Below are 19,214 nucleotides of genomic sequence, written 5' to 3' on the forward strand. Positions count from 1 at the left end.
TTATCTTTCAACCCTGGTCTTTACTGAAATTATTGCACAAAGGTAAGTGGGAAGTCAGTAAAAATCACAGGTGCTTTTGCCTAAAGGCTTTCATAACAGTATTGGATATTTAAAGGGGTGCGTGTGTGTGTGTGTGTGTGTGTGTGTGTGTGTGGGGGGGGGGGGGGGGAATGTATGTACTGCAAATATTTGTCCCTCCCTTTCAAAACTGAGATGATGTGATGAAAGTTCAAACAATAAACAGTCTGCTGTGGTAATGAAGCAACTTCATTTCATTTGCTGCCTCCCTTCTTTGGGTGCTCAGTGAACCTCTGAAAGAGTAGCAAGGCATAGATTGCAGGAATAATGGTGACAGCAGCAAGAATTCTTTGTACAAACCAATACTAAATTTTTTTATGGGAGGGGGGAAGCCCCACTTTGCACCTTCCTGCCAAGTCTGCTTAACCTTTCAGCCTTTACCAATCAGTCACACTACCTTGTAGTAGGCAACTGGCCTTATGCATTTCAATCCACAGGGATTTCATTCACAAATAAGGTTGTTCCCAATGACCATATTTCTTCAGCTTTGTTCTCATTTCTCAGGCAGCTAGACAGCAAAGTCAAATCTAAGGCCATTTTTGGGCTGCTGCTGGGCTCCACTCTGGTATCAGATCCCCCCCAATTTCCCAAGATTTGCAGTTTTGTGACATCACCGGTCCCTGCCTCAGATATCACATTTTAGGATGTACCCAACCTGGCAGCTCTACTCACAGTCTGAGCTAAAGATTGCTTTTTCCATCTTTACTTTGAGTATTATACAATTTAAATCAGCTGTACTCACAAATTTCATACAGCAGTGGTTCTCCTGAGAACTACTGCCTCTTTCCTTTTAAAGCTAGGGAGTAGGGGGAAAGCAGCAATGTGATCCCCAGGATCATGCTGCTGCAGGGGAATGGGGGGGAATGTGTGGGGAGCCCCAAGTGGTTTGTAGAATGTAAAATAATTGCAACCCTCTTCTGGCAGATCCTGGGGATTGGGTCACTACTTTCCACACCGCCCCTGCAAAGACTTATTCTGGTTCTCAAACTCCCAGATAATTTGAAAACCAGCATCAAGGAGCATTCTCCCCAACCCTGTTTCTGGTCTTCTTTCTCCCCCTTTCTGGTATGTATTCATTATCCCATTTAAAGACTTTTATCTCACTTTTCTAAAAACAGACTTTGAATGGCTTACAAAATACAAAACCTTCACCATGCACAATTAAACCTGTTAATAAAATAGCTATGATGAAAGAACAGATAGTTTATAAAATTAAGGCTGTGATCTTCAGTACAGTGATCTGAAAGTAAGTACTGTTGAGATCAGTTTGACTTATTGCTATATTTAGGTTTTGTCTGGTGGTCTCCAAGTACTTGCTAGACTAGGAGAGACTGGAGTTTTACAGTAGGTACATTCATAAAGTGACTCTGGCTGGACTCCTTGGGGATGGAGTTCCTCAGTTTAGGGGATGCCAAAGCAAAAATTATGTTCTAGCTCATGCAGGTTAATCACAAGTTTAGAGCCAGTGTATTAGTTACCTGGTACCTAAAACAGGACACACAAATACACTTCTAAAATCAGGCTAGGCCAGGTCAGCAATTGTTGCTTGTCCCAGTTTGGTTTCAAAGCCCAGTTTTTATTATATATATATTTATACAGGTATTTATATACTGCCTTTCTTTGGTTGTCAGATTTCTCAGACTTTAATCCAAGGCAGCTTATATAGGCAGGCTGTTCTAAACCCCCATAGGGATTTTTACAATTGAATAGTTCTAGTCTTTCATAGAACTCCTCGTTCCAGCTGGATTCCTTCCTGGTCTGGCCTCTCTCTGGCCCTTTGCCTCCCACACTCCACTTGACGGCAACTCCTCTCTGCCATCTAAGGTCAGCTCATCAGTATATCAGCATGTCGTCAGTTCTCGGGTACTTCCGGTTGTTTCGAATTGGCAGCCTCGGATCTTCAGGCATACAAGGCGGCAGCTCTACCAACTGAGCCAGAGCTCCTCCCATAACATTATAATGTTATGTTTTTTTCACATAGGAAGGTATGCATCTTGGAGCTGATCCAAATGCTGATTTTTCCCTTTATACAGGTCTAAACTAGTTGGCAACCTTCAGTCTCGAAAGACTATGGTATCGCGCTCTGAAAGGTGGTTCTGGAACAGCGTCTAGTGTGGTTGAAAAGGCCGATTCGGGAGTGACAATCCCTTCCACACTGGGAGCAAGTGCAGTCTGTCCCTGGCCTGTCTCCCTGGCTATGGGCCTTCCTTCTTTGCCTCTTAGCCTCAGACTGTTTGCCAAGTGTCTCTTCAAACTGGGAAAGGCCATGTTGCACAGCCTGTCTCCAAGCGGGCCGCTCAGAGGCCAGGGTTTCCCACTTGTTGAGGTCCACTCCTAAGGCCTTCAGATCCCTCTCGCAGATGTCCTTGTATCGCAGCTGTGGTCTACCTGTAGGGCGCTTTCCTTGCACGAGTTCTCCATAGATACAGGTCTACACATGCTTTTAATGTAAAGATGTCTTTGTGCTGTACGGAATGCTAGAGCAGGGGTGTCAAAATTATTTCATTTAGTAGGCCAAACAGCATTCATGGCATCTGCTGAAGCCAGAAGTGACATCATTAAGCAGGAAATGATGTCATGAAGGAGATGGTCAAAAATAAGCACTTTGTTCTCATGCAGGAACTCATTATGTCTGCAAATGACAGAAGAGAAAAACATGCAAATCATCCTATCTTCAAGATATGGGAGAGCTCAATTATTGCGCAGGCTGCCCTTTCAGCCACACCATTTCTGCTAAGCTGTCACTTTGCACCTCAGCATATGAGGTGTGCTGCAAAGTGATGCCTCGGAGAAGTGGCACTGCTAAAAGTATGGCACTGGGAGTGCCCAATTATCGTGGGGGCTGGATAAAGAGCTTCCACAGGCCAGACATGGCCCATGGGCCTTGGGTTTGACACCCCTGCTCTAGAGTAGTGGTCTCCAAACTGCAGACCGCTGCATCTCCAAATTACCTGTCAGGCGCAGTGCAGCGCTGGCACTCTGTTCTACACCATAGCCTTCTGTTTTCACAGCTGATCACCTCAAACTCACACCAGGCAGCCGCTTCCACTGCCCATCGTCCCAGAAGGCTCTGTGCCCTGATTTCCTGGCAGAAGTTTTTGAGATGATTGCCTGTGAAAAGAGGGCTGCGGCACAGAATGTTAAACCTTCACCGCTACTATGCCAGGACAGATAATTTGGAGATGCCAGATCTGGGGTTGGGAGCCCCTGCTCTAGAGCCTCTGAATATAATGCTGAGTCAAGGGGGCTAATGGAAGTTAGGTGAAATAAGCTCTACAGTATGTTGGAAAATACTAGGGAACACTATGATGCCTCAGTTGATTCAAAAAGTTACTTTACTGAGATGATGCATAAAGCTATTCAAAAACCACACAACTGAACTATATCTTCATGCTTTTAAAAAAGCATGTCCAAGGTGACTAGACATCAATGTAGACTCTAGCTTTCTAGGATAAAATATTGTATCTTTGTTATTCAGAATTTCCAGTTCCCTGCTCTGACTGTTGCAAACGAGTAACTTACATTGCCCTCATTTACCTTTCTGAATCTGATTTAATACTAACTTGTTCAATATAGGTTGATCCTTGGCATCTAAAGGGATTCCAGGAACAGAACACCCATGGATGTCAAAATCTGCGGATAATGAAATCTAGTTCCAACTTGTTTTCCAAGGTGCAGGGAGGTCTTATGTAACCTCCCTGAGACTCAAAAAGACTTCCTGGACAAGACCTCTGGTCACATCTGTGAGATCCTCAGTGAGTCCTTCAGACACAGGTTTGGAACCTGTGGTAAGTTGAATTTGTAGGTTCCAAATCTGCAGATAAAGAGGACCCTTTGTATTGTGTAGGTAGAGTCTTGTGCATTGTGTACTGCTGCCGTCAGAAAGATGCTCAATGTCAGTAATTCGAAAACCCAATTTTTTTAGTGCTTTGTGTTTAGGAGTTTCAACATCTAAAATAATACATACATTTCATTTAAGACTACTATTGGCATTACTGCACAAGATCTAGAGAAAAGGACTGGAAAACAGGCTGAGAAACAGAGTATATTAAATTAAAAAGAATGCTTTACAAAGATGGATTACTAACATGGCAACTTTTACTGCACATAAATTGGAGGCAACTGATCTATATACCAGGTGTGCCCAAACCCCGGCCCGGGGGCCATTTGCGGCCCTTGGGGATTCCCAATGCAGCCCATGGAGAGCCCCCAGTCTCCAATGACCCTCTGGCCTTTCAGAGACTTACTGGAGCCAACACTGGCCTGATGCAACTGCTCTAAGCGTGAGGGTGACTGTTCGATCTCTTGTGTGAGCTGTGGGATGAGGGCTCCCTCCACTGCTTGCTGTTTCATGTCTGTGAAGCAGCAGTGGCAGCAAAGGAAAGACCAGCTTTGCACAAGGCCTTTTATAGGACTTGAGTTATTGCAAGACCTTCATTCATTCATATAAATTCCATCTCTAATATATTCACTTATGTAAATTTATTCAAAGTTGAAATGTAAACTTTTTTCCCTGCCCGCAACACAGTGTTAGAGAGATGTGGCCCTCCTGTCAAAAAGTTTGGACACCCCTGTACTATACTAATGTAGCAGCACCATGCCACTTTGTTCCCTGCTCTTCTTTAGGCATTCCCTCCATCACTAAGCGATAATGTTACAGTAATTAACTAAAATGAGGCATGCTCTTCTGTCACAAGAAATTTTTCTGCATCTCAAAACTGCTGAAGCATAGCAGTATTTTGAGAACATGTCTAAGAAGCATGACACAGGAAAGCACATTTTATGAAGGAGCTCAAGTCACCATATTCAATGTTGCAGACCAAAAAATTTGGCAATCATCCAAAGAGCTACTTGAGGATGTGTCCAAGGGTTTCAGTATATTCAGTGTGGTTTTTCTTCTTGGTCTGCTATCTGTGACCAGCATAAGAACATAAGAACAGCCCCACTGGATCAGGCCATAGGCCCATCTAGTCCAGCTTCCTGTATCTCACAGCGGCCCACCAAATGCCCCAGGGAGCACACCAGATAACAAGAGACCTCATCTTGGTGCCCTCCCTTGCATCTGGCCTTCTGACATAGCCCATTTCTAAAATCAGGAGGTTGCGCATACACATCATGTCTTGTACCCCATAATGGATTTTTCCTCCAGAAACTTGTCCAATCTCCCAATAAAGGCATCTAGGCTAGACGCCAGCACCACATTCTGCGGCAAGGAGTTCCACAGACCAACCACACGCTGAGTAAAGAAATATTTTCTTTTGTCTGTCCTAACCCGCTCAACACTCAATTTTAGTGGATGTGCCCCGGTTCTGGTATTATGTGAGAGTGTAAAAAGCATCTCCCTATCCACTCTGTCCATCCCCTGCATAATTTTGTATGTCTCAATCATGTCCCCCCTCAGGCGTCTCTTTTCTAGGCTGAAGAGGCCCAAATGCCGTAGCCTTTCCTTATAAGGAAGGTGCCCCAGCCCAGTAATCATCTTAGTCGCTCTCTTTTGCACCTTTTCCATTTCCACTATGTCTTTTTTGAGATGCGGAGACCAGAACTGGACACAATACTCCAGGTGTGGCCTTACCATAGATTTGTACAACGGCATTATAATATTAGCCGTTTTGTTCTCAATACCCTTCCTAATGATCCCAAGCATAGAATTGGCCTTCTTCACTGCTGCCGCACATTGGGTCGACACTTTCATCGACCTGTCCACCACACCCCAAGATCTATCTCCTGATCTGTCACAGACAGCTCAGAACCCATCAGCCTATATTTAAAGTTTTGATTTTTTGCCCCAATGTGCATGACTTTACACTTACTGACATTGAAGCGCATCTGCCATTTTGCTGCCCATTCTGCCAGTCTGGAGAGATCCTTCTGGAGCTCCTCACAATCACTTCTGGTCTTCACCACTTGGAAAAGTTTGGTGTCGTCTGCAAACTTTGCAACCTCACTGCTCAACCCTGTCTCCAGGTCATTTATGAAGAGGTTGAAAAGCACCGGTCCCAGGACAGATCCTTGGGGCACACCGCTTTTCACCTCGCTCCATTGTGAAAATTGCCCATTGACACCCACTCTCTGTTTCCTGGCCTTCAACCAGTTCTCAATCCATGAGAGGACCTGTCCTCTAATTCCCTGACTGTGGAGTTTTTTCAGTAGCCTTTGGTGAGGGACCGTGTCAAACGCCTTCTGAGAGTCCAGATATACAATGTCTACGGGTACTCCCGCATCCACATGCCTGTTGACCTTATCAAAGAATTCTATAAGGTTCGTGAGGCAAGACTTACCCTTATAGAAGCCATGCTGATTCTCCCTCAGCAAGGCCTGTTCATCTATGTGTTTTGAGATCCTATCTTTGATCAGGCATTCCACCATCTTACCTGGTATGGATGTTAGGCTGACCGGCCTATAGTTTCCCGGGTCCCCCCTCTTTCCCTTTTTAAAGATCGGCGTGACATTTGCTATCCTCCAATCTTCTGGCACCGTGGCCGTTTTGAGGGACAAGTTGTATACCTTCGTCAAGAGATCTGCAACTTCATTCTTCAATTCCTTAATAACTCTTGGGTGGATGCCATCAGGGCCCGGTTACTTATTGATCTTTATCAATGAGGTCTGAAACATCTTCTCTTTTAACCTCTATCTGACTTAACTCCTCAGTTAGGAGGGGCCGTTCGGGCAGCGGTATCTGCCCGAGGTCTTCTGCCGTGAAGACAGATGCAAAGAACTCATTTAATTTCTCTGCCATCTCTAAGTCCCCTTTTATCTCCCCTTTCCCTCCCTCACCATCCAGAGGGCCAACCGCTTCTCTGGCGGGTTTCCTGCTTCTAACATATTTGAAGCTTTTATTATTCCCCTTAATGTTGCTGGCCATGCGTTCCTCATAGTCTCGCTTGGCCTCCCATATCACCTTCTTACATTTCTTTTGCCACAGTTTATGTTCCTTTTTATTCTCCTCATTAGGGCAAGACTTCCATTTACGGAAGGAAGCTTCCTTGCCCTTCACAGCCTCTCTAACTTGGCTGGTTAGCCATGCGGGCACTCTCCTGGATTTAGTGGAACCCTTCTTCCTTTGCGGTATACACCTCTGCTGGGCCTCTATTACTGTTGTTTTAAGCCGCCTCCATGCACTCTGGAGAGATTGGACTTTTACCCTCCCTTTCAACCTCCTTCTAACCAGCCTCCTCATTTGAGGGAAGTCCGCCCGTTGGAAGTCAAGGGTTTTTGTTAGAGATTTGCCTGGTATTCTTCCCCCAACGTGCATGTCAAAATGGATCGCAGCATGATCACTGTTCCCCAATGGCTCAGTAACATTTACATCTCTAACCATGTCTTGTGTACCACACAATATTAAATCCAGAGTCACCTGCCCTCTGGTGGGCTCCATGACTAGCTGCTCTAAGCCACAGTCATTTAGCACGTCAAGAAATCCGGTCTCCTTATCGTGACCAGAACACAAATTGACCCAGTCAATATGAGGATAATTGAAGTCCCCCATGATTACAACCCTGTCCCTCTTTGTCACCTCCCTGATCTGTTTCCTCATTTCAAGGTCCCCATCCGATTTCTGGTCTGGAGGACGATAGCACGCCCCCAGTATTACATCGCTGCACAAGCCTGGTAATTTAACCCACAGAGATTCTACGGTGGAGTCTAACCCACCTTCAATCTCTACTTTGCTGGATTCTATCCCTTCCTTAACATAAACGGCCACCCCACCTCCAACATGCCCCTGCTTGTCCCTCCTGTAGAGTTTATAGCCCGGGATTGCGGTATCCCACTGATTCTCCACATTCTACCAGGTTTCCGTTATGCCCAATATGTCAATGTTTTCCCTTGTCACCGGACATTCCAGTTCTTCCACCTTTGCTCGTAGACTTCAGGCATTCGCATAAAAGCATTTGTACACGGAATGCCAGGATGGGCTGCTTATTCGCTCCTTTGTCCCCGCATCCTCTCATTGTGCCAAACTGTCTATCACATCCCATCACGCTACCTTTCCCAATTTCTTCTCCTACTCTGCCTTTGTCTTGTTGTTCTCTAACCTCCCCATCCTCATCCCATAGGGATGAGGAGTCCCGAACCGGATGCCCCTCGGCTCCTGTCAGCCTTCCCCCAGGGATCAGTTTAAAAGCTGCTCTGCCACCTTTTTAATGTTATGCGCCAGCAGTCTGGTTCCATTCTGGTTCAAGTGGAGCCCGTCCCTCTTGTACAGGCCCCGCTTGTCCCAAAACGTTCCCCAGTGCCTAACGAATCCAAACCCCTCCTCCCTACACCACCGTCTCATCCACGCATTGAGACCCCTGATCTCCGCCTGCCTAGCTGGCCCTGCGCGTGGAACAGGTAGCACTTCAGAGAACGCTACCTTTGAGGTCCTGGCTTTCAGCTTCCTGCCTAAAAGCCTAAATTTGGCCTCCAGGACCTCCCAGCTATACTTGCCCACATCGTTGGTGCCGACATGCACCACAACCGCTACTTCCTCCCCAGCACTGTCTACCAGCCTGTCTAGACAAGAAGTGATGTCTGCAACCTTCGCACCAGGCAGGCAAGTCACCATGCAGTCCTCACATCCGTCGCAAACCCCCCTATGTTTCTAATAATCGAATCCCCCACTACAAGAAGCCCCCGACACCCCTCCCGCCGAGGAGTAACCCGAGTGTGGTCGGATATGGGCCTGTCCCCTGGAGAAGGGGTCCCCCACCCCAGGGAATTGTTTCCCTCCTCTCCAGGATGATGTCCTCCAGCCCTGAGACTTCCCACCCGGGCAGCTGAGGAGCTGCACGCCTGAGGTTGGGATGCAGCCTGATCGTCCCCAGAAGTCTCCCCACGGTCCTCCTCTGCCTGCCTGCACTTCTCCAGGTCGGCCACCAAGGCTTCAAGGGAGCAGACGCGTTCCCTGAGTCCCTGGAGCTCCTTGCACCGAGGGCACACCCATGACTTATGCCCCAGAGGCATATAATCATACATGTGGCACTGGATGCAGAACACTGGATAGCCCCCACCCTGCTGCTGGCTGTCTGACTGCATAGCTTTTTGTTGTTGTTTTATTTAGGGGGTACTTTTTTAAAAACCCTATTTAGGTTAGCAGCCCTCTTCTCAAGGGAAGAGGAAGGGCAGTGTATGGGGCCCTGGCCTCCTTGCCCTGCTGCTGAACTCGCCCAGATGCTAAACTCTCAGTTTACCTGGCACTTGGGGTCCCAGAGGCATTTAGGGTTCCCAGAGGCCTCATGCATCTGCAGAGAGCCTCACGCGATAGCAGGCCCTAGCTTTATACTCCTGGCTGGCTCCTCCTCCCTCCTTCCTTGCTGATTGAAAGGGGGGCTAGTCTTCCCAGGTGAGTTTACAAAAGCTCAGGAGGACAAAAGACTGCTGATGGGCGTGACCTACTCTGCAGGCTCCTGAATGGAGTGCTTGGATTAGCCTAATGGGGAGCAAACTCCCCAACTGCCTCAAAGCTGTGTCTACACCTGTGACTTTGAGATAGGCAGGTGTATGCTAAAACCACAGGTGAGGTTACTGGAAGTAGGACACATTGAGTTACAGTTCACATTTTCAGAGGGCCACACATAAGCTGCATGCCTTTATTCACCATCATCAGTTCCTCAAGTCCATTCAGTGAAGCATAGAACATTTCACAATGTTGCCTTTTCCTTCCCATCACAAGCTTACAAAACTGCACTAGATCAACTGGCTCACAGGTAGGCCTTGTTTTGAACATTCAACAGGTTACTGGAAAAGTATTAATTTACATTTCAACTTTGAATAAATTTACATAAATGAATGTAGCTAGTTGAAAGCTAGGTGAAAGCCCCACCAATAGCTAGTTTTTGGTTATCAATTCATGTATGAACCAGTGATTCAAAACCAGCACAGTAAAAAAAACTGAAACATAATATGGAAAGTGTTCAATCACCCAGAATTTCACAGTACACTTCTGGTGCAAAAGCAGAGTCTTCTGTTCTTCAAAACAGATAAAAAGAAAATATGTGATGAATACATCATCTGGGCTTTCATATAGAGGAGATGAGGGCTTATATTATTAATTACAAACATTTTGCTAATAGGAAGGGTACAATTTATGGAAATGGGCTGCCAAAGGATATGCAAGTGAAAAAGGCTGGGAACCACTGCAGGAGAACCATGAATCAAATCCACTTTAAGGTGTCTGGTGTGTTAAGCCAGAAGCTCTACATACAACATACAACCCATAACACATAACTGGGAGTGTGCAATTCAATTCACAACAGAGATGCAGCTGCATATATTTACAACCCTTTTTACTCAGAAGCAGACCCACTGCTTTCCATGGGAGTTATTCTTAAATAATGGTGCACTGAATTGTAGCCTGGGACTTTATTTCGAATGGAAAGGAGGATCCCATCCTGGTGTTGAGAAAAAAAAAAGACTTCTGCCAAATGCATGCATTTGCAAAAAGGAACCAGGTTGCAGTAGCAAAAGGGAGGAGAATAAAAGGTTAACTTTGGCTGGAATTTCCCAGGAAAGTTACTATAGTAACAAATGAGCCTGCTTTAGCAAGAAAGGAAACTTTTCAGAGTTGAAAAGCTCTGCCCTCTGATTGACCTGGAGATAAGGCAAAGTGATAACTGGAGCTGGATTACTTGGCAAACATTTTAGGTACTATAGGCAAGTATCTACATATGTACAATCCCAGAAATCAAACTTGTGACATACTGAATATCTACTTGCTACCTGATCATAACTTTGCTTTGGGGCATCATTAACCCATTTCTGCAGAGCCCAAAGGTATACACATTTGATCCCTGTTGTGTATATGCAACTTTGGGCAGAAATGGCTAAACATGGCCACTTTCCAGAAACCCAAGTACAGTCATCCCATGCAGCTAGTGATGGTTTGTGGTTTGCTGGTCAACAAAAATCCTTGCTGAAGAAGCTGCTGTGCTCTCCCCTAACCCAACACTTGCCTAGTCCTCCTTAGATAGCTCCCAAGTTGCCAGCACTCAGCATTCCCCCTCTAGCCAAGAGCTCAGCCTCTGGCTCAAAGGCAACAAATCGTTCATTATTATAACTTCATTATTTCATAGGTGGGCTTTGGCCCTCTGTCATGGGTAAAACTACTCAAGAATATTTGGTTTCCTTTTTATTCAAGCCTCAGGACAGGATTATAATTCCAGTCACTCAGGTTTATATGATCAGAATCCTACACAGCGAGAAACACAAACACCAGAATACAGGGAGCTTAGAAAACTGCCTTTATTCTATTAGTTGTTGGAAACAGGAAATACAGAAGAGTTTAGTTTGCTGCAGAACAGCAAGAAATTCACAGAATGTGAACTTGGCCAGCATATGGTAAGCAAGAACTTGCATTTTCAGGGTGGAACTAAATCCACCAGGGGTTAACTTAAAGCTTCAGAAACATTGTTACCTTGAGTATAACACAGGTGCCTTTCCCTTGCTCCTGGAGAAAGTTATTAAGATGAGCTTTCTGGGCACGTTTAAGTAATACAAATGGGTTGAATAGTTACAAATGGGGAAGGGCATCAGTTGCCATTTGACTTTATTTGTAGGTACACTCTTTAAAAAACCCAGAACACCTTACGCAGAAGTTACAAGCAATGGTATTAGGAAATCCAAGTATACAAAAAATACTACATCTAGGCTGGGGTATATAGATTTATTTTTGGTAACATACATTTAAGTGGCACTAATTACACAGTAACTATAAGGTAACTAACATGAAACCACAGAATTGTCACTTTTCATAGTGGGATGGGACTTTGGTTATTTCAGGGTGATCACATTTTCCAGCTATCACTTTACACTCCAGAACCTTGACATAGGGGGCAGAAGGTAAGTGCTTCCCTCAATGTGAAAACACTGAAGTTATTCAGGACCTCATCCACAACCATGTCTGTTGTACCTCAATAGGCTAGAACATGTTAGTTATGAAGTAGTTACAGCCCAATTCTCAGTGTTACCAGCTTCCCCCTCCCCCCATTTCTAAAAAAGCAAGAAGTTAGAGAATTGTCTTGAATTAGCGCCTGGCATATCCTGCAAGTGCAGAGAAAGTTTTGTTAAAGGAATGTTGAAGTTAACCCTTGTGTGCACAGATGTATTTGATGCAGACCATTGTAAAAAATCATGGTTGGTTTCTAAATACTGTAGCAAGACTCAATTTTAAATCTCTTAAGTAAATTATAGATAAATGAAAAAGGCTGGTAATCATACACTAAGATTAACAAACAGCACTTCAAAAATGTATCAAGTGCAGAACATTGCTTCAGCCATCTTCCCCTGGCTGTGCTTTACAAGAGAAGGCACCCAGATTTTTTCTTGCCACGTCGGGCTTGTAAAGCAGCTCTAGTGGCCATTTCAAAAACTTCCCTCACACCGTCTTTGGTCTTTGCACTGCATTCCATGTATCCAAAAGCACCAATGCGGTTTGCCATATCCCTGCCTTCTTCAGGTTTGACTGGTTCCTGTACAAACAAGAATAGCTAGTTAATACAGCTAAAACAAATCAAGCAGACAATTCTGTTTCTTCAGTTAAGATGCAAAGTTTTGAGGAGAACAAGCTTCAGGAATGCATTTTTAGCGAAGGGACACAGAACAGACCTTCTAAAATTGAGTCAACACTTCAGTGTTCTGTTGAGTCAACAGATCAGCGTGAACAAGTCATCATCATGAATTCAAACTTTTAAAAATGCTATATTTTTTCTTGTGTTCATGCACAAAGTTATAACATGATCTCTTGCATTATTTCGCCAGCATGTACAAGGGGAACTACATACTGTCACATGGACTTCTCAGCCTGTTGTGCAATCATTACATAAGCTAGGGAGATACTGCAATATTACTTGTACCTTTCAAGAAGTGCACATTAGCACTGTTAACCAATTTCTTGAACTTTTATAAAGGTGGTAATCAATTATGAACTCTGTTTAAAGATAAAATGCAATAAAGTTTAATTTCTCCCTATTTTTGGGTATCACCATCAGTGGCGACACTAGGGGGGTGCGGGTGATGTGGGCTGCACCGGGTGACGCGCACAGGGGGATGACGTGCACTGGGGGTGCTAAAATCGTGGTGGTTAGGAGTAATACCATCATGTTATATATTGTTATATACTGTTGGATGTGGAATTTCCAACAGAATGCAATACAAAAAAGAAAAGTGAAATATCTCCTTTCTATCAAAAGTTATGGCCAAAAAACCAGAGAACAAAAAGTGCACGGAGCCTTATGGAAAGTGAAACTGAGCCATATGGCGTGTTTATTTGTGAGTAGGCAAACTTGCCTTAGTCTGTTGGAAAGGGCATGCTGAGAGGAATCCAATGACACCAGAATGGTCCTGATTCAATGAATGCAGCCCCCAAAAACACCTGAGAAGGAAGTCCCTCCTTCCAAGCAGACAAATGTTTTGAGCCGTATGGAAAGTGAAACTAAGCCTTAGGGTCGTGTTTTCTCATAAGTAAGCAAACATGCCTTGGCTGGTGGTCGGGCCAGGCAAAGGGGAATGTGAAGCCACCAGAATGGTCCTGATCTGATGGAACTGGAGCACAACAAATGCTCCAGAAGGCAGCCTTCCCCCCCCCCCCCCCCACTAAAAAGGATCAAAACAGAGGCTTCTGCTGGTAAGGTGAACTTTTTTGAGACTCGCAAAGCCAGGTGGATCCTGACAGTGATCTGGTTTAAACAGAAGTTCTTAATTGAGCTGGGCACTGGGTAAGGCTGAAAACCTTACTGATTTTGGAAGAGGGGTGTTATTGCAGGCTGGCTACAGAGGAAATTCACTTGGTGGACCAGGGCTGATTTCTGCTTATTTATTTGTTTTACTTTAATTATTTATAATTTATTTTAATTTGCCTGATGATGTCACTTCCACCATGACTTCACTTCTGGTGGGTCTTGGACAGACTGTCATTCTAAAAAATGGGTCCCGGTGCTAAAAGTTTGAGAACTGCTGCAATAAGGTGTTAGTAAGGGGTGTGTGTGACACCACTAGTGACCAAAATCACTAAAATCACAGTTTGGAGGAATAACACCATCAAGTTATACATCAATCAGTGCATTATTTCATGCAGAATGTGTTCTCTCTTTGTTCTATCAAAAGGTACAGCCAGAAAACCAGTGGGGGCAGACTGATGGTACATCACCATGCCCACCACCTGGGGTGTTGCCCCGCCCACTGCATGGGGGGTGATGCGCTGGCATCCCGCACTGGGTAACGCAAACCCTAGTGATGCCACTGATCACCATGTCAGACAATTACAGGCACCCCCCAAATCCACAGCTCCCAAATCCCCCATTGTGTTCATGACTCACCTCTTCTCATTTGCAAATGCTTTGCAAAAGGCCGTTTATTCTTCGTTTGCATTTAAATGCTTTGGAAAAGGAAGCAAAGTGAGAACCTAGACTTGTATTTGCTAAGAGGAACACAAGAGGTGACAGTAAGAATGTAAGAAGACAGTAACCTCTGCTAACTGAGTAAGAGGCACTTTTTAAGTGGGTGCTCCTCTTTTTTTAGCAGGGGGAGAGTAACTGGCCCTCCTCACCCCAGCAGTGTCTTTTCTAGTGGCTGTCTGCTGGTGCTCTTTTGCACCTTCTTAGATTGTCAGCCCTTTGGGACAGGGAGCCATGAGTTATTTGATTTTTCTCTGTCAACCGCTTTGTGAACTTTTTGTTGAAAAGCAGTATATAAATACTGTTAATAATAATAATAATGCTAACAGGAAGCAGAGTCTAGTATTCTGTCTGTATGCTTTTTCTGCTGTCCTTTTCCTGTTAGTGTTCTCACTGTTGCCTCCTCTAGCACAGTGGTTCCCAACCTTTAGGAGACCACGGACCTGAGGCAAAAGTGGAATTGTCGTGGACCACATGCAACCTCCCACCCCCATGAATAAAAAACCCTGCACATGCCTGATCTCGTCTGATCTTGGAAGCTAAGCAGGGTCAGGCCTGGTTAGTACTTGGATGGGAGACCGCTTGGGAATACTGGGTGCTGTAGGCTTATACCATAGTCTTTCGAGACTGAAGGTTGCCAACCAGTTAAATTTGTAATACATGTGGCCTTCAGTATCCACAGGGTTCCATTCCTGGAACCCTCACAGTTAAGGAAAACCACAGGTATTTGAAACCTGCAGTGTGTCCCCCCCCTCCGTCTGGAGGCTCTTCTGAAGTCCACAGAGGCCGTGGGCGGGTGTGCATTGCAGGCTTCAGAAGAGACTCTGTAGGGGGCAGGAGCACAGCTCTTCTCACCACTAGAGGCTCCAGGATCGCCTGCACCATGGGGTTCTGGGACCCATGGATGAAGAAATCCGCGGGATCTAACCCACTGAGAGCATGAGATAGCTTGAGCTGCCTGTTATTAGAAAAGATTTATCAGAGATTTATGATTTACAGAGAAGATTTGTGGTTTGCTGATTTTGCTGCCAGCAGTAGCTGGAGGCTGTTGGTTCTCCACCCTCTCTGGCAGTCCACATGGGGAACTGCTTGTTCAGAAGTGATCAAAAGCAATTATTTTCCCTAAGACCTCGCGGACCACTTCTCAGGGTCTCGCGAACCACTGTGGTCTCCGGACCTTAGGTTGGGAACTAGTGCTTTAGTAGCCATGAGTCTAGGTTCTCACAATTTGCTGCCTTTTGCGTAGTGTTTGCAGAAGAAGAAGGTGAGTTATGTGTGCAACGATGGATAGGATTCACTACGATCTGCAGTTTCAGATATCCACAGTAGCAGCAGGAACGTATCCCCCAACAGAAACAGGGAGATGTGTGTACTTCTGTATTACAGTGCAATTTCCCTCCTACACACAATTTAGGGTGAGTAAGCATTTTTAATAAAAGTCATAGCAAGTGTCAGCATCTCTACTTGCCAATGCTTGTTCAAACATGCCAATCACACAAACACATTTTTCTAGGTACACAAATTTTGGGATAGATATCTCCAAAACAGGAAAGTGACTTATTGCTTTTTCAAATAAGAATATGCTCATGCAGAATAAGAAGATCCTGAAGCGCTAACCGTTAGGACAACAATACTCTGGACTTTATTCAATTTTGATGCTTCAGCATCATATTATTGCTACAAGCCAATTTTATCACCAAGTAGTGTTGCCTGGTCTCTCACAGCAAGCCAAGAAAGGTGTGGTGATGACACAGAAGCATGCCATGTGGCAATACCCTTTTGACCTCAAATCACTGTGGTAACAATGTGAGGGGGGACATGACTGAGACATACAAAATCATGCAGGGGATGGACAAAGTGGATAGAGAGACGCTCTTTTCCCTCTCACATAACACCAGAACCAGGGGACATCCACGAAAGTTGAGTGTTGGGAGAGTTAGGACAGACAGAAGAAAGTATTTCTTTACCCAGCGTGTAATTAGTTTGTGGAACTCCTTGCCACAGGAAGTAGTGATGGCATCTTGCCTGGATGCCTTTAAGAGGGGATTGGACAAATTTCTGGAGGAAAAGTTCATTACGGGTTACAAGTTATAATAGGTATGTGCAAGCTCTTGCAATCAGAGGCAGCCTGCCTCTCAAACCCAGATGCAGGGGAGGGCACCAAGACACAGGTTGTGTTTGTTGTCTTGTATGCTCTCTGGGGCATTTGGTGGACCACTGTGAGATACAGGAAGCTGGACTAGATGGGCCTTCGGTCTGATCCAGCAGGGCTCTTCTTATGAAGTGCCTCTTATGTCAGCAGAAAGAGTGCTACCTACTAGACCACAACATATTGCTTTTCCAAATCTAGAAACGCTAGCACTGTGCGAGAGCTGTTGTCTGTTCATTACCAAGTGCAAAAAGGGCCTCAAGGTTCTTTGAAGGGAAGATTAAATCAGTTGATATCACAGAACAGTGCTGGGTTTCTCGGCCTGAAGAAATGCAGTTATATTCTATAACTGCTGGGAGAGGGGGATATGGGAGCAAACAGCATAGGGCAGCGGGTCTCAATTTTTTTAGTACTGGAACCCACTTTTCAGAATGACAAGCTGTTGGAACCCGCCAGATGTCATTATCCTAGAAGTGGTATCGTGGCCAGAAGTGACATCATCATCAAAGTTAGGTTTCAAACCTAAGCCATGATCAGCCAAAGATCCCATGACACAGTATGCTTGTGCTGTTATTTTGTATTACTTGGAATCCAAACATTCCAGCTTGGAAGTCAAAGCAGAACAGACTTGGATCCTTCTCCAACCACACAGCCCTTCCCCCTTTCCAGAGTAGTCATCTTTCCACCTAATTCAGGGAAAAGCACCACACCCATCTCTCACCAGCAACCCACCCTGCCCAGCAGCTCCCTGTATTTTCAATGGCAGCTAAGTGCTACATGAGGCATCTAATGGGTCTTGACACACAGTTTGAGAAACACTGGGTTAGAATATTGCTTACACATTTGTAAAGCATTTTGAGTATGCAAAGCAAATCATTGTATCTATTATCTTGCTGTTATCCTTACAATAACCCAGTATAATTAACCCGGATATGTAGGTGGGAAGCAGAGACTGAAAAGGAGGGACTTGCCTGAGGCCACCAAGTAAATCTGTGACAGTGACAAGATTTGAACCAGGAACTTCCAATATGCAGCTCAGCCACCCACACAGATTTTCAGTGATATTTATATTTTGCCTTAGTGTTGACAAATGGACAAGCCTTTAAAATGCCAAGCAAGAGTTAACAGTCAATACTGTACATGCCCCAAGGATATACTAAATGAATGCTATACTTCTATATTGTAAAACAGTGGGCCTTTAGCATCCATGGGGGTGCCTTTCCCAGACCCCCTGTGGATGGTCCCATCTGCTTTAAAAACGTTTTTAAAAAGTAAAACAGTAGTGTTCCCTCCTTAGTGCTGCAAACTGAGCCAGCTGCAGGGCAGTCTCTGGCACTCCCTGAAGCCACTTCCGGGTAGTGCCAATGCCTGCAATCACCTCTCGTGGCCCTAGTAAACTCCAGAATGCAATGCAGAAGCATTTCCAAATGCTGAGGCTGCCCCATGGTCTATGCGGCCAATACTGAGACCAATGTACATAGAGCTATACCCCAACCTTCTTTGATAATGGATACCTGCTGCTGTGATCAGTCACTATCAGAATACCCCATCCTCCAAAGTTCCTTTGTATGGTAAATGAGGCAGATTTCTATCAAGATAAGCAGATAATCTTACATAGTATGCAGCTCCAAGGAAGAAGCTGCCTTATGGAAGACAAACCTGTTTATGAATGCAGCTCAAAAAGTATTCAAGCAGATCCCAAGTATCGCATAATTTCAGAGTTACTGTACAGATCTCACACAGAAGTATCTTAAAGTATGAACTCCTATACAAGCATTTAAGGTAGTTGCTCTCACTGACATAGGACTGACAGTTTAGATGGAAAAGGCAAAAAAGACTTGCCTGCTTCATTTTGGCCAGCTCTCGTCTTGTGTGTTCATCATTCCTCAAGTCCTTTTTATTTCCTACCAGGATGATGGGTACATTGGGGCAGAAGTGTTTCACCTCTGGAGTCCACTTCTCTGGAATATTCTCTGCAATAACACAAGAGTCACAGTCCAATCTCTGGCTAAAACCCATACAGCAGGTATATTATATTAGTCATATTACAGCAGATATACTATTTTAAGTGCAAGAATAGGAAGCCCTTTCATCATCTCTCTTACCAAACAGTAGCCTGATTGAATGGGCACGCCAAGGTCTATTTAGCCAGTAGCCATGATAGCACTCAAATCAGGGCTGCAAAAGTCTAAACTCACAACCACCAGCAATTTTGGCCCTTGGGATTTCCCCAGCCTTAGTTGAAAATATCTAACTTGCTTGTTATCACCTCAAAAATAGAAAATACTAAATAAGCACAGATAGAATTTTTTCTTTCAATGTGTGAACTGCAGTAGATGGCTTTTCCGTTGTGCAGTTTGGAGACCACTGCTCTAAAGTTTAGCCCCTTGCAAGAAACTGGTTTCACTCCATGACAGCTGTATCTACATGCCAGCCAAAGGCTTAGCAGGGCAGAAAGTGTTGGATCTTTCCATAAGGGCAGCTACTGCTTGCCAAATAAAGTTCAAAAAAATGGAGATCTTCTCAGCTATGAACAAGATTTATAGTATTTCCCCCTATGGGAATATAATATTTATTGAAATGCAACTTCTCCAAAGCTTTTGCTTTGGATATGG

General features: G+C 44.7%; 1 protein-coding gene across 1 annotated transcript in view; it reads right to left on the reverse strand.

The window, feature by feature from the left end:
- Positions 1 to 11,287: 11,287 nt before the first annotated feature.
- Positions 11,288 to 19,214, reverse strand: part of RHOA (ras homolog family member A) — a 35,116-nt gene continuing 27,189 nt past the window's right edge. Inside the window, exons 4-5 of the mRNA XM_066613444.1 lie at positions 18,442 to 18,572; positions 11,288 to 12,527 (exon numbers count right to left, since the gene is read on the reverse strand). Of these exons, the coding sequence (XP_066469541.1) occupies positions 12,354 to 12,527; positions 18,442 to 18,572 (305 nt within the window). The 3' untranslated portion in view covers positions 11,288 to 12,353. The remainder of the gene's footprint in view (positions 12,528 to 18,441; positions 18,573 to 19,214) is intronic.

The sequence above is a fragment of the Tiliqua scincoides genome, chromosome 2 (genome assembly GCF_035046505.1).
Source record: "Tiliqua scincoides isolate rTilSci1 chromosome 2, rTilSci1.hap2, whole genome shotgun sequence".
NCBI lineage: Eukaryota > Metazoa > Chordata > Lepidosauria > Squamata > Scincidae > Tiliqua > Tiliqua scincoides.